The 14,217-nt window shown below is 40.5% G+C and overlaps 2 protein-coding genes across 6 annotated transcripts in view; one reads left to right on the top strand and one right to left on the bottom strand.

The window, feature by feature from the left end:
• Nucleotides 1-6,856, bottom strand: part of LOC122561148 (testis-expressed protein 36-like) — a 25,713-nt gene extending 18,857 nt beyond the window's left edge. Inside the window, exon 1 of the mRNA XM_043712631.1 lies at nt 6,790-6,856. The gene's annotated coding sequence lies outside the window, so the exon portion shown is untranslated. The remainder of the gene's footprint in view (nt 1-6,789) is intronic.
• Nucleotides 6,857-7,631: 775 nt separating this feature from the next.
• The window catches only part of edrf1 (erythroid differentiation regulatory factor 1), a 69,901-nt gene continuing 63,315 nt past the window's right edge, over nt 7,632-14,217 (top strand). For 2 of the 5 annotated variants that reach the window (XM_043712614.1, XM_043712613.1), the window contains exons 1-2: nt 9,616-10,018; nt 12,930-13,132. In XM_043712614.1, the coding sequence (XP_043568549.1) occupies nt 9,914-10,018; nt 12,930-13,132 (308 nt within the window). In that variant the 5' untranslated portion in view covers nt 9,616-9,913. Of the gene's footprint in view, nt 7,818-9,615; nt 10,019-12,929; nt 13,133-14,217 lie in introns of those variants that run through there. The other 3 variants (XM_043712610.1, XM_043712612.1, XM_043712609.1) reach the window with 3 other exon arrangements.

The following is a 14,217-nucleotide window of genomic DNA, read 5'->3' as shown; positions in this document are numbered from 1 at the left end:
GGGGCAGTAGGAGGAGGTGTCCGCGAGCTGGCGTTTAGCCTCAGCGGTGTAAAGGTCGGTGCGCCAAACTACTACCGCGCCTCCCTTGTCTGCCGGTTTGATAGTGAGGTTGGGGTTGGAACGGAGGGAGTGGAGGGCTGCACGTTCCAAGGGTGAGAGGTTGGAGTGGGTGAGAGGGGTGGAGAAGTTGAGGCAGTTAATGTCATGGCAGCAGTTGGCTATGAAGAGATCGAGGGCAGGTAAGAGGCCAGCACAATCGAGGGCGAGTAAGGGAGACAATGTATCCTGTCACATGGCTTCCTGAGCAGATCTCGAAATCATCAGGCAAAGTGTCTCATGCCAGAACTTAAAATACATGCACCAAGATGTAATTTGACTTGTGGAGAAAAAGGTCTTTCTCATCGATCCATCCCACACGGTGGAGTTTCAGTCCCTCTGCATGTTGCCCTGGAGGTAGCTGTGAAGCAGAAAAGGCCTTGTTCACCTTCTTGTGGAATGTGCCTTTGTAAAGAAGGTGTGGAGAGAAATTGTATTTTTTGTCAAAATTCATCCTGATTTCTATTGCAGACAAAACAATATCCCACTCTATTGATCCAATGAAGTATGGCACTTTTTAATTAGATATTGTAGCATTTTAACCTAACATTAAGGTGTCAGATGTGACATTTCGATCTATTTGAAACAAGTAACTGGTGCACCAGTTCAAGGCAGCAAAAGGGTTGTGAGGAAGGCAATCATTAATCCCTTAGGTTCTTCAAATAATATAATGAGATGAAGGCAAAGAGCAAATGTGACAATATGCATACTCCATTTAAATTTGAAATCATATTTTACCAATCTTACTTATAGAGTCATAGAGATGTACAACATGGAAACAGACCCTTCAGTCCAACTCGTCCATGCTGACTAGATATCCCATCCCAATCTAGTCCCACCTGCCAGCACCCTGCCCATATCCCTCCAAATCTTTCCTTTTCATGTACCCATCCAGATGCCTTTTAAATGTTGCAATTGTACTAGCCTCCATCACTGCCTCTGGCAGCTCATTCCATACATGTACCATCCTCTGCGTGAAAATGTTGCCCCTTAGGTCGCTTTTATATCTTTCCCCCCTCACCCTAAACCTATGCCCTCTAGTTCTGGACTCCCCCACCCCAGGGAAAAGACTTTGTCGATTTATCCTATCCATGCCCCTCATGATTTTATAAACCTCTAAAAGGTCACCCCTCAGCCTTCGACGCTCCAGGGAAAACAGCCCCAGCCTGTGCAGCCTCTCCCTATAGCTCAAGTCCTCCAACCCTAACAACATCCTTCTAAATCTTTTCTGAACCCTTTCAAGTTTCACAACATCTTTCTGGTAGGAAGGAGACCAAATTGCATACAATATTCTAACAGTGACCTAACCAATGTCCTGTACAGTTGCAACATGACCTCCCAACTCCTGTACTCAATACTCTGACCAATAAAGGAAAGCATACCAAATGCCTTCTTCACTATCTTACCTGCGATTCCACTTTCAAGGAGCTATGAACCTGTACTCCAAGGTCTCTTTGCTCAGCAACACTCCTGAAGAACTTACCATTAAGTGTATAAGTCCTCCTATGATTTGCTTTCCCAAAATGCAGCACCTTGCATTTATCTAAATTAAACTCCATCTGCCACTTCTCAGTGCAATGGCCCATCAGATCAAGTGTCTGTACAAATATGTCACACCAGTGCAATCGATATATTTATTTCTAGCGATTTTTGTATTTTTCTGTTTATGTCTATGTTTAAATAAACATCTTTCAAAAGCTGCACCTAAACAATTGTGAAAATAAGAGTCACTGTGATAACAGCAAATTGTTCCAAACACCATGGCCCAATGTTTGGGTCATTAGATCTGGTACACAAAATAATAACATGTTGACTTTAAGAGTAATTTAAAAATAAATTTTCCATGTTGATGTATAGTACACAAACTAATAATTAAATAATTAATATTACACTTCAGCTTCATTTTTTTTTGTTAGCATCTGTGGTTGCGTTAGTGTTTATGTGTTAAAATGCAGTCATACTGGAATATAGTTTGAGTAGTTCTGACTTAGAATAAGAGGGAGAGTCTTCTATCCTTCTACTGTCTAACATGCCTTTGTAACCCAAATTTCCTGTGCTCATTTGCACGTGTACAGGAAGTCCCCAGGTGACAAATGAGTTCTGTTTTTAAGTCTGTTCGTAAGTCGAATTTGTATGTAAGTCAGAACAGTTACATACGGTTCACATCTAGTGCCAATTAGTCAAATGTTTGTCTTGGTATATAGTATATATTTTACCTAAAACATCTTAAATATAATAATATAGTAATAATAATTAATGTGACTACAGTACAGTATTTATAATTGAGAGAAAGAATGTGTGTCTGCGTATAGGTATATAAAAAAAATAAAGAAAAATTTCTTCAACTGTTTAAATAGAAAAGGTAATGATTAAAGGTTAACACTTACTCTCGTTCCAATCAATATCTTGCATACTGGAAGGGGCCTTAATTAATAATTAAGATGACTTTATTAATTGGTCGATGGGCCGGGTGTTGGAGAGGATGGGTCTGGTGCTGGAGAGCCAGGGATTGATACTGTTACTGGAATGTCAGTGTCTGATTCTGCTGCTGGAGACTGGGGGTTTACTTCTGAAGTCAATTTCTTAAAGTAAAGATCAAGGGTGGCTTGAACAGCGCCTTTCTTTTTATCATTATAAATGGCTTTGTAGCAACTGACGCCATTGGTAACTATCCGTTGGTGAACCTCTCTGCATTAGGATCTTGTACCTCTAACTTTACCATCCCTGTTTCAATGAGATGAAAGGCTTCAGCTAAAACTTCTTGGGTTCTGGGGTTTCTAGGTCCCAGCCTTCTTCCTCAAATGCTATCATCTGCTGCTTCAGTTCCATAAGGTCCTCATTGGTCAGTTCTTCAGCATGGGATTCAAGCAAGTCTCAGACATCATCTTCATTGATGCCTAAATGCAATTTATTATTACCAATATCAAACACAGCTTGCCTGGCTTCGGGCCGACGAACCGCTGAAAACAGGCAGTGTTTTGAGTGTCGCGCAAAGCAGTCCGCCCGTTTGTTAGTACAAACCACTGTATGTAACTCGATTTTTAAAATAATAATAGACTTTACAGAGGTTGGTTCGTAAGTACGGGTGTTCATAAGTCGGGCGTTCATAACCCGGGGAAAGACTTTACTTTGCTTGCTGCTGCAATATTTCGCTACTCCCAGTTTGATCTTGTTATAAAGATGCTTCATTTTCTTTTAGGATTGACACTTAAAGGATTGTGGCAGGATTCGGAATACGGAGAAGAACTTGTTTCTTTAAACATTGAGAGGACACTGGGAATCGTTAAACCTAAAACAGTTACATTCATGTTGTAATTAGTGGAATAGTGGGAATAAACACAAACAATGCACTCCTTCAATCTTGATTGTGACATAAAATTAGGGGCTTATGGGATAGCTCAAAGCCAAAACAAAAGTCGAATTGAAGTGGGGTAATAATAAATGAAAAGAATTAAAGGAAAGACACCAAAATTTCTTGTGCTTTAAATTTCTTGTATTTTAACAGAAGCAAATTTGTGCAGCAGCCTTAGATAGATTACAATTCTTTAAAGGAATTATCTATTGTGCAACTGCTGACTGTGGTTGAGCATTTCCAGTTAGATATTAGATCAAAATCTAATATCTAACTGGAAATGAATTTCAGAAATTAGTGTTTGGAAAGTTAAAAACTGAGTAAAAGAGCCAGAGTGACAAGTAGAAACAGAAGAAGACAATGTTCGACTGGTACAGATGTAGTTGGACAAGATGAAGTTAGAGCTAGCATTTCAGAGAAAGAAGTACCAGTAGGGAGCTGCTTAAATTTGTGCGCACACTCCCAAAGGCTGATAAGGATACAGATGCATTTTAATTTTATTTTCAGAAGAGAGCTAGACAATGGGGTAGCCAAATGTATTGTGGACATTGCTCGTGCAAAGCAAGCTAACTAGCAGAGCTTTCCAAGGAAGTTTCTACAGATTATGAGATGGCAAAGAAGACTACTCTTGCTGCATATGAGTGGTTCCCGAGATTTACATGCAGAAATTTCAGAATCTCCAGAAGCAACCTTGGCAAACCTTATGGAAAATTTTGAGAGTTGAGCAAATTAACTTTGACCATTAGATATAGGCACCCTCCAAATGTAGACACTACAAATGAGAGCCATAATAATCCACCTCGAGGAATTTAAAAACCAACACTCTCCATTAGAAATAATCCACACAGACAACCAGATTACAAAAACTAGACATGTGAAATTACTGTTGATTAAGTTTGTCCACAAAGCCAAACACTTTTTCCATCACCCCCACAAATCTGAAGATTGTCTAAGGACCTCTTCCTGAGACCACAAAGGTGCTGAGGATGGAAGTGATGCTTGAACACAAGTATTTTCATTGTCACAAGATTGGTTGCATTCATGTGGATTTAAGTTGCACGAAAATCCCATGGGACTTCGAGGTGTGCGTGTGCAAGATGAATGCAAAAGGCCCTTACCATGAGAACAGCAGACCCCGCTGTGGCTCTGGCTGCAGTTGTGAAGCCAAGTTCAAGCACCACATCTGAATGAGGTACATAAGAGCCACAGGGAATGCTTGTTGAAAAGTATCTCCTTTTCATTCAAGTGAGGTAGGTATATTATTATACTTTGGGAATGATTTGCCAGAGGTAACATAGTAGCTTCATTAATAATCACAGAAAGCAGTTAGAGAAGTTGCAGGAAAAGATTCCAGGATTTTTGCCTTCATGTGTAGTGACTTGAGCAATGGCTAAACAAATTCAAATGTTCAAGGCCAAATTGGCACAACAGATATTTGGCTTTCTGAAACTTTCTTTGGGAAGTTGAATAATCTGAAGGAAATGTTCATAAATCTCTGATCAAGGTTCAGCAAATCAATCGAGAATTAAGAAGCATAATCTGCTCAAACTGAAATTTATGCAGAGATAGTTTCAGGATGCTATTATATTAAAAATATCATTTTAATGAGGAAATGAAGACCTCCTCGCAGACCTGTGAATGAAGATAGATGGTGGTTCACTAGATAGTGATGCTGCACAAATATCATCAGGAGATATTAAGGATATCCAATTAAATTCCTACATAATACATATAGGGATCCAGAAGGTCCAAACCTGAATAAGTTGACATTTTTCTTGCCAAGACTTCAAAAGAATATGGTATAGCTTGTTTAAAAATGTGTTATACCTGCTAGATTGTAGGAAAACTACAGCTGCAAGATGAACTAGACTAATTCCCATGCCAATTTTTGGGTAATCAGTCAGTGGGATGGTGGCAATCTATATGGGACTTCTACTGAAAACAGGAGTGGGAAACCAGTATATCCATAATTTTTTGATTGACTGCTAATTCCTTAAGGACAGTTTTTGTCAAGCTAATTATGGAGAGGTTAACAGAGTTTTTCACTCAATATAGATTAACAATTAATATCCAGCTGGATTGAGGTTCCAATTATATGTCTAAAACTTTTCACAACATAATGAGCAGTCTGCGTGTAACATAGTTAATTCCTCAGCATACTACCCACAGACACAAGGGGCTTTAGAACAGGTCAATCAAACACTGAGAATGATGATTAAGGTATAATATCTTCTGTTCCCAATTCATATTGAACCATAATTATACAAATGATAACAGACTTCAGTTATGTGGATCCTCTGGCAAGTGGATCAGTGACAAGATCTGACAGATTTAAAGTAGTTGCCATAATGTTTCAATGGGAATAAAACCCAGAGGCTTGCTAAGATCAAAATGCACACCCTGAAAGAGTGGTGGAAGCCTCTAAAATACCTTTGGCACTCCTAAGAAATAACTGGGCAAGTGATTGATTAATTTTCAGGTTTATGGGAAAAATATCTGCAGTATGAGACTAAATCAAACAACCTTTTTCAAAGTGACAAAGATGAAACAGACCATATGACTTTCTTCTGTCCTGTAAGATCTATCATTCCATTTGTCAATAGTGTCCGTTAAAAAATACAAGGTAGTTTGTATATCTGCCACTGTGCACAATTTATAGCAGCACTTTTTATAATATGTGTTCCAGAGTGTTCTTAGACACAATCGAATCTCTGGGACATTTTTTCCAACTATTAACCACCACCAGTAAATCACCTGTGTAACCAATTAGATACTTATGGACAATGTAAACCATCAGAAGTGAGGGTGTGGTAGGGAGAACAGGAAGGGGTGAAAGCAAAATCAAGTTGAAGGGTAAAATAAAGCATTGAAGTCCCCATGGTACCCACCTCTCTCTAAAGGCATCAAGAATATTGGTGAATACTTTGTGCTCCCTCTTCAATGATACCCAGACACAAACATAAACAGGAACTCTACTATATTTTCCTAATCAATCTGTTCACAGATGTTATGACACACCTCTGGGGCAGATGAGAATTGTAGGCAGGCCTCCTGGCTCAAAGGTAGGGACATGAGTACTGTACCATAAGGGTCTGTCTGACAGAAGCTCTTTAGATATTTTCTGATCAACCTTTTTAGAGATGGTTTTACACACCTCTGGAGCAGATTGAACTTGAACTGTGACCTATTGCTTCAGAGGTAGGGACATTACCATTGCACCACAAGAACCTGTGTAGCTAATTAAATACATTCAAGCAAAGCCCATGCAAACCATCAAAAGTGAGGGGGAGATGGGGAGGAAGGGTAGGGGAAAAAAAGCACTTATATTCCATGGTACCCACCTATCTCTAAAGGCAACAGAGATTCTTTATTTTTAAAAGCTCTTTATTGTTTTATCTGCCATTTAACAAATCTGTTAATAGTTAAGTAAAATTGAGAATACATGAATGATGGGTAGTCTGCCCTTGATTTAAATTTGTTCAATTTAAAATATTTAATTCTCATTTGCATCACTAAGTTCCCACTTTGCTCCATTTGTGTTGATTAATTCAAATTACTGGCTAACTTCAAGCTCAATTGTAAAAATTGTGCCCTGATGATACAGGTCACTGAACTGAAATGTTAACCCTAATTCTCTAACAGAGAATGCTGTTATGATCAACATTTGGTGTTTTAATAGTTGAATTATCAGTAGACTGCATAATCATTTTCTGTAGTTTGTTTTCATTTCAGTTTTTCATCAGTCATATTTTGATGTCAAATGTTATGTATCTTTTATTTGTCTCAACAGAAATAGCAAATATTAACTTTCCTGGAATATATAAATTCCAAAGCTTATCTCATCAATATACTGCCATTTAGTGAAAATGAGCTCAAGCATAGTATCAACTGTGCTGAAGTCATCAGTATTTTCCAGTGTATGGATTGCACTACATTTCAGGAATATTTAAACATTAGCATGAAATTTTGTATTTTCCCGATGCTACAAAATCAAAAGAAAATGCAGCATTTCGTGAAATACAGACACTTATGTATAAAGTGTGTAGTTTACTTCTAATCATAGCTACATTTATACTGCTTTTGGGTAAATATGTGCTGACATCAGAATAAAAAATGTTATTCATGAGGAACAATCCTAATCACTTTTTTTGTTTTTTTAGTCATAAAGATCTTGAATATTGCCGAACAGAGAGACTTGCTGCTTATGCTTTTTTTTTTGTCTTCCTCTTCCAGGGCCAACACAAGAAAGCCAACCTTCAAATGATAACAACAGTTTATGCTACAGGAAGAAAATGGCAAGACATCTCTGACTACCCAGAGTGTTGCCATGGAAAAAACAGCCAGGAACTCAGACTCCCTAATCACCCAGGTAATTCAGAAAAGGTGCAAGACTTGATCATATCTGTTTTGTTAGAGAATTGATCACTGAAATTAACATATGTTGTTTTCAGCAAGGCGAGATGAGTTACTTCACAAGTTTAATTGATACTTTAAATTGCAGGTTTTTTTTATCTGTTAGCAGGTTAGAGTCATAGAGATGTACAGCATGGAAACAGACCCTTCGGTCCAACCCATCCATGCTGACTAGATATCCCAACCCAATCTAGTCCCACCTGCCAGCACCCGGTCCATATCCTTCCAAACCCTTCCTATTCATATACCCATTCAAATGCCTCCTAAATTTTGCAATTGTACCAGCCTCGACCACTTCCTCTGGCAGCTCATTCCATACATGTACCACCCTCTGCGTGAAAATGTTGCCCTTTAGGTCACTTTTATATCTTTCCCCCCTCACCCTAAACCTATGCCCTCTAGTTCTGGACTCCCCCACCCCAGGGAAAAGACTTTGTCGATTTATCCTATCCATGCACCTCATGATTTTATAAACCTCTAAAAGGTCACCGCTCAGCCTTCGAACCTCCAGGGAAAGCAACCCTAGCCTGTGCAGCCTCTCCCTTTAGCTCGAGTCCTTCAACCCTGACAATATCCTTGTAAATCTTTTCTGAACCCTTTCAAGTTTCATCACATCTTTCTGATAGGAAGACCAGAATTGCACATAATACTCCAACAGTGACCTAACCAATGTACTGTACAGCCGCAACATGACCTCCCAACTCCTGTACTCAATACTCTGACCAATAAAGGAAAGCGTACCAAACGCCGCCTTCACTATCCTATCTACCTGCGATTCCACTTTAAGGAGCTATGAACCTGCACTCCAAGGTCTCTTTGCTCAGCAACAATCCCTAGGACCATACCATTAAATGTTTAAGTTCTGCTAAGAATTGCTTTCCCAAAATGCAGCACCTCACATTTATCTGAATTAAACTCCATCTGCCACTTCTCAGCCCATTGGCCCATCTGGTCCAGATCCTGTTGTAATCTGAGGTAACCCTCTTCGCTGTCCACTACACCTACAATTTTGGTGTCATCTGCAAACTTACTAACTGTACCTCTATCCAAATGAAGGCCATCTCCAACATTTAGTGGGCAGAATGGTGGCAGTGGTTAGCACTGCTGCCTCACAGCACCAGAAACCCGGGTTTAGTTCCCGCCTCAGGTGACCGACTGTGTGGAGTTTGCACATTCTCCCTGTGTCTGCGTGGGTTTCCTCCGGGTGCTCCACAATTCAAAGATGTGCAGGTTAGGTGAATTGGCCATGCTAAATTGCCCATAGTATTAGGTGAAGGGGTAAATGTAATGGGTCTGGGTGGGTTGCGCTTCGGAGGGTCGGTGTGGACTTATTGGGCCGAAGGGCCTGTTTCCACACTGTAAGTAATCTAAGTTCAATTTGGATTTTTGCAAACATCGACTGGTTGACAATCTGCACCCTGCCGATTACAAACCACCAAAGAGGCATTCTGTTTGATTCAATCAGTTGATCATTTGGACATGTCTCTGGATTTCAGCCCCGGGTACAAATTCATAAAGTTCTGTTCACCATTATAACTACTGAATGTACTTTCCCTACTCTTTTAGATTAAAGAACAACAAAACGCTTTGGGTGAGGAAAGGGTAAATCGCCAGGTAGTGAAAGTCAGAATGGAAATATTTTCTTTCCTCCGTGTGTATCGGGATGTCTCCTCTGCAATAGGCACGAGGAATTGCAGACCTCCCTCTCCGCTTTCCGGGCTGCGACCGTTACTGACGGAACTCCGAGCGCCGCCGGAAGCTAGGTAGCGGACTTCCGGCGCCTGGCCACGGCTCGTGCGGCGGACGTTTCTGGTGACGGTGGTGCCGCTGCGCCCACTCTCGGGGACGGAGGAGGGGGGCTGGGAACGGCAGTTTCTACTGCGGACCTGAGCGTCTCTGGCTGCTGCCACGAGGGCAGCAAAACACTCGGTCCGCCCTTGGTGCCAAGTTTAACTCCGCTTGTTTCGTAATGACTTCTAGAACGTTCTGGGCAAGGAAGCGGTTCATGTTTTTGCCCGGCGTTACCCGTCTCCCCCACGCTATCGAGTAACGATGGAGGGGAGGGAGTGTGGGGCGATAGCCAGTGGCTCTGTCCCTCGGAACACTGATATCAGGGAGAGTAGCAGCAACAGTAGGGAAGCTTGTGACTTGAAGCAGGTAGGTAGGAGTTCCGTTGTGCTTTCTCGAAACTTTTTTTAATTTTGAGATTGCTCTCTTACCGCTGTCCACCTGAATGCATCCCTCATCAGTTACTGTCCGCACCCGCTTATCCCCTACCCCGGAGGATCCTGGTTATTTCTCAAAGGACAGAGCGCAGAAAACCCTCGAAATGACCATTTGCCTGCAACTCCTCCTGATAATGTAAACATTGGGTATAGGTGTATACATTGAAAGTTTTAGCAATGGGAATAGGGTTGGGTTACTCTGAGCTACATCTGTTTAAGTACAATTTATGGTCATGGGAATGCTGCCTTTGAGGATGTTGAAACTCAGATGAAAGGTGACTTCAAATGGAAGTTCCAGGGAGACTTGAAGAAAATCAGTTTGCCGGCTGTGGGGATCCTGAGGGACAGGATTTACATGTATTTGGAAAGGCAGTGCCTGATTAGGAATAGTCAGCATGGCTTTGTGCATGGGAAATCACGTCTCATGAGCTTGATTGAGTTTTTTGAAGAAGTAACAGACGATTGATGATTTATCATTTGTATAAATGGATTGGATGTGAACATAGAAGGTATGGTTAATAAGGTTGCAGATGACACCAATATTGGAGGTGTAGTGGACAGTGAAGAAGATTACCTCGGACTATGATGGGATCTTGGTCAGATGGGCTATAAGCTGAGGAGTAGCAGATGAAGTTTAGATAAATATGAGGTGCTGCATTTTGGAAAGGCAAATCAGGGCAGGACTCGCACACGTAATGGTAAGATTCTGGAGAGTGTTGCTGAACAAAGACCTTGGAGTGCAGGTTCATAGTTCCTTGAAAGTGGAGTTGCCGGTAGATAGGATAGTGAAGAAGGTGTTTGGTATGCTTTCCTTTATTGGTCAGATCATTGGTTATAGGGATTGGGAGGTCATGTTGCAGCTCTACAGGACATTGGTTAGGCCACTTTGGGAATATTATGCGCAACTCTCATCTCTGTCTTATCAGAAGGATGTGAAACTTGAAAGGATTCCAAAAAGATTCACAAAGATGTTTCCAGGGTTGAAGGATTTGAGTTATAGGGAGAAGTTGAATAGACTAGGGCTGTTTTCCCTGGAGCATCAGAGACTGAGGGATGACGTTGTAGAAGTTTATAAAATCGTGAGGGGGATAGTTAGGGTAAATGGACAAGATCTTTTCCCTGGGTTGAAGTCCAGAACTGGAGGGCTTAGGTTAAGGGTGAGAGGTTTAAAAAGGATCCAAGGGGCAACTTTTTCATACAGAGGGTGGTGCATGTTTGGAATGAGCTGCCAGAGGAAGAGGTGGAGGCTGGTACAATTGCAACATTTAAAAGGTATCTGGTTGGGTATATGAATAGGAAGGGTTTAGAGGGTTATGGGCCAAGTGTTGGCAAATTGGAATACATTAGGTTAGGATATCTCGTCAGCGTGGACAAGTCGGACCGAAGGGCCTGTTTCCATGCTGTACACCTATGTGACTCCAAGTTAACCATATTTCTTTGGCTGTGGAGTCACATGCAGGCTAGACCAGGTACAATGGCAGATTCCTTTCTTAAACAACTTTAGTGAACCAGCTGGGTTTTTCTGACAATCGGCAGTGGTTTCATGAGTCATCATTGGACTCTTCCATAATTTTATTGAATTCAAACTCCACCACCTATGGTGGCAGAATTCGAACCCAGGTTCCCAGGACATTGCCTGTGGATTAACAGACTAACATTAACACCATAGGCCATCGTCATCACCAATTTCCATTAACTTCAGCTTTGCCAGGGTGCTATACTTGGTCAGTTATACCTGATGAAGGCGGTCACTCTAATCGTACAATCTTGAATTCAACCCTTTTGCCTATTTTTGAGCCGGGGCTTAATAAGATCAGAAGCTGTTTGGCTAACTGATCCCAAACATCCAGCAGCAAGCTTTTGTGTGTGTAATGCACTATCACTTAATAACACTGTTGAAAATGTCTTCTATTGCTTGCTGATAGAGAACAGATTGGTTTGGCAATAACTGACCAAATTGGATTTGTTGTATTTGTGGACAGAGTGTACCTTGGTAATTTTTCCACACTGTTGGCTAAATGTTAATGTAGTGCAATAGTTGGCCTGGAGTGCAACTCTTCATGATTACAGATGGGGTTTGTTGGTCCCATTGCATTTGCTTTCCCATACATTCACTATGGAATGAGTCAAATTGTTTGAAGCTGTGATGCTGGGGACCTCAGGTAGAAGCTAAGATGGACTATCCATTCTACACTACTGGCTGAAATGCTGAGTGTTGTAGCATTACTAGTTTGGCACTTCATTTTTATTCATACCTGTGCTGCTTCAGGCATTCAATCCTGCTGTCCTCATTTAATCAGATTTCTGAATCAGAATCTCTGGCTTGATGGTAATGATATAATGAAGAATATAAGAATGAAGATGTGTGGGTATGGGACATAACCCAAAGGAACTTGTACAGCAATATCCTGAGGATGGGTTGATTGAACTAAAACAACTAGAACTGCCTTTCTGGAAGGGTAACTGGACTGGAAATGTTAACTGTTTTCTCTCCACAGATTCTCCCAAACCTGCTCACTTTTTCCAACAATAACTGTTTTCTTTCTAATATCTTGTATTTAACCATTTTATAACATTACAATGTACAGATCAATTTTTTTTAATGAAGACAAAAAATAACTGATTTATGTGGCACCTTTCATGATCTCAAGCCACATCAAAGTACTTCACAACTAACATTACCTTGAGCAGTCATTGCTGTTATGCATGGAAGCTAACTTACAATAGCAATGAAACAAATGATTAGTTAAAGCATTTTTTGTGATGTTGTGTCAATAACTGCAACAAAGCTACCTGTCAGCTGTTTTGTACAGCAATGATTAAATGGTTTCATTTTGAAACAGGAAAGCGTTCTTGGAAGTAATGAGGTGAAAAGTACAGCAGTGGTGAAATACTCTGCTGCTCCACCTCCTGCAGCATATGCTCGGCTTCAAGAGAAGACAGACCTGAAGTTGCCTCCTGCAAATTGGCTGCGTGGGATTAGCCAGCTTGGACAAATGGATGCAACCTCTCTTGGAACAAGCAAAAAGAGCAAGCCATTTTCCAGGTGACATATTTTGGAACTAAATTGTTCAGGGATGTAAATTTACCCATGTTTAATTTTGTTGATGTTTGTTCTTTATGTTTCTACAAAAGCTAATGCATTGACAGTTTCCTGATCGGATTAATTCTGACTAAAAGGACTTGAAATTCTCTGAGTAACAAAATTTCTTATCATGACAATAATGGTGCTCCAATAATGTTCTTAGGTCACTAATATTTCAGTGTGAAATTATTTCAAAATGAGTTTGAACTCTTTGTAACAAAAGTCATTTGGTAATCTCCGCATATAACAATGAAAACCTACATGGGAGGTCTCCTATTTATGAATGTCTGATTTGTAATTGCAATCCTGTACAAGGATGTAATTCTGTGTACAAACATTTCCTGTAGTTATGACAGACTGTTTTATATTGTCCTGCATTGCGTTCCGACTTGTGTATAAATCAACTTCCAAACAATCTGAGGAACGGAATCCATTCCCAACCAGGGACTGTCTGTCCATGTACACTGAAATGTCACAAAGGCTTTGCCGGAGCTTTACAAGATAAAATATGACAGTCACATTAGAAGCTATTGGTCAGATATCTAAAACCTTGGCCAAAGGGATTGGGTTTAAGCGATTTAAAGGAGTCAAGTTAGCTGAAGTGACAGAAAGGTATAGGGCCTTGGCAAATGAAGGCATGGCAACTGATGGAGAAGTGGTTAAAATCTAGGAAGCTCAAGGTTGAAATCCGAGAAGTGCAGATAGGGTTGTGCTGGAGAAGATTATAGAGATGAAAAGAGACAAGATGATGGAGGGACTTGTAAATCACATGAAAATTTTAAAATTGAGGCATTGCTTGATGAGCTAATGTAGTTTGGTGAAAAGCTCACAGTATTATAAAGTTAAGACTTGGGAAAAATGTTAACATTGTTTTGAACCTACATTGTTCCTGCATCACATCCTGCTACAGCATTGCATTCTGTGATGATCATTGCAGTCATTATCAATCATCATTCAAAGCTCAGCCCAATTACTTTCTGATGGCCGTATACTTTATTCTAACAAGAGTAGGGTAATTAGGGGAAGCAATGCATGACTATCAGTTA

Source organism: Chiloscyllium plagiosum, chromosome 22, assembly GCF_004010195.1.
Source record: "Chiloscyllium plagiosum isolate BGI_BamShark_2017 chromosome 22, ASM401019v2, whole genome shotgun sequence".
Classification (NCBI taxonomy): Eukaryota; Metazoa; Chordata; class Chondrichthyes; order Orectolobiformes; family Hemiscylliidae; genus Chiloscyllium; species Chiloscyllium plagiosum.
This window is presented reverse-complemented; position numbering and strand designations above follow the sequence as displayed.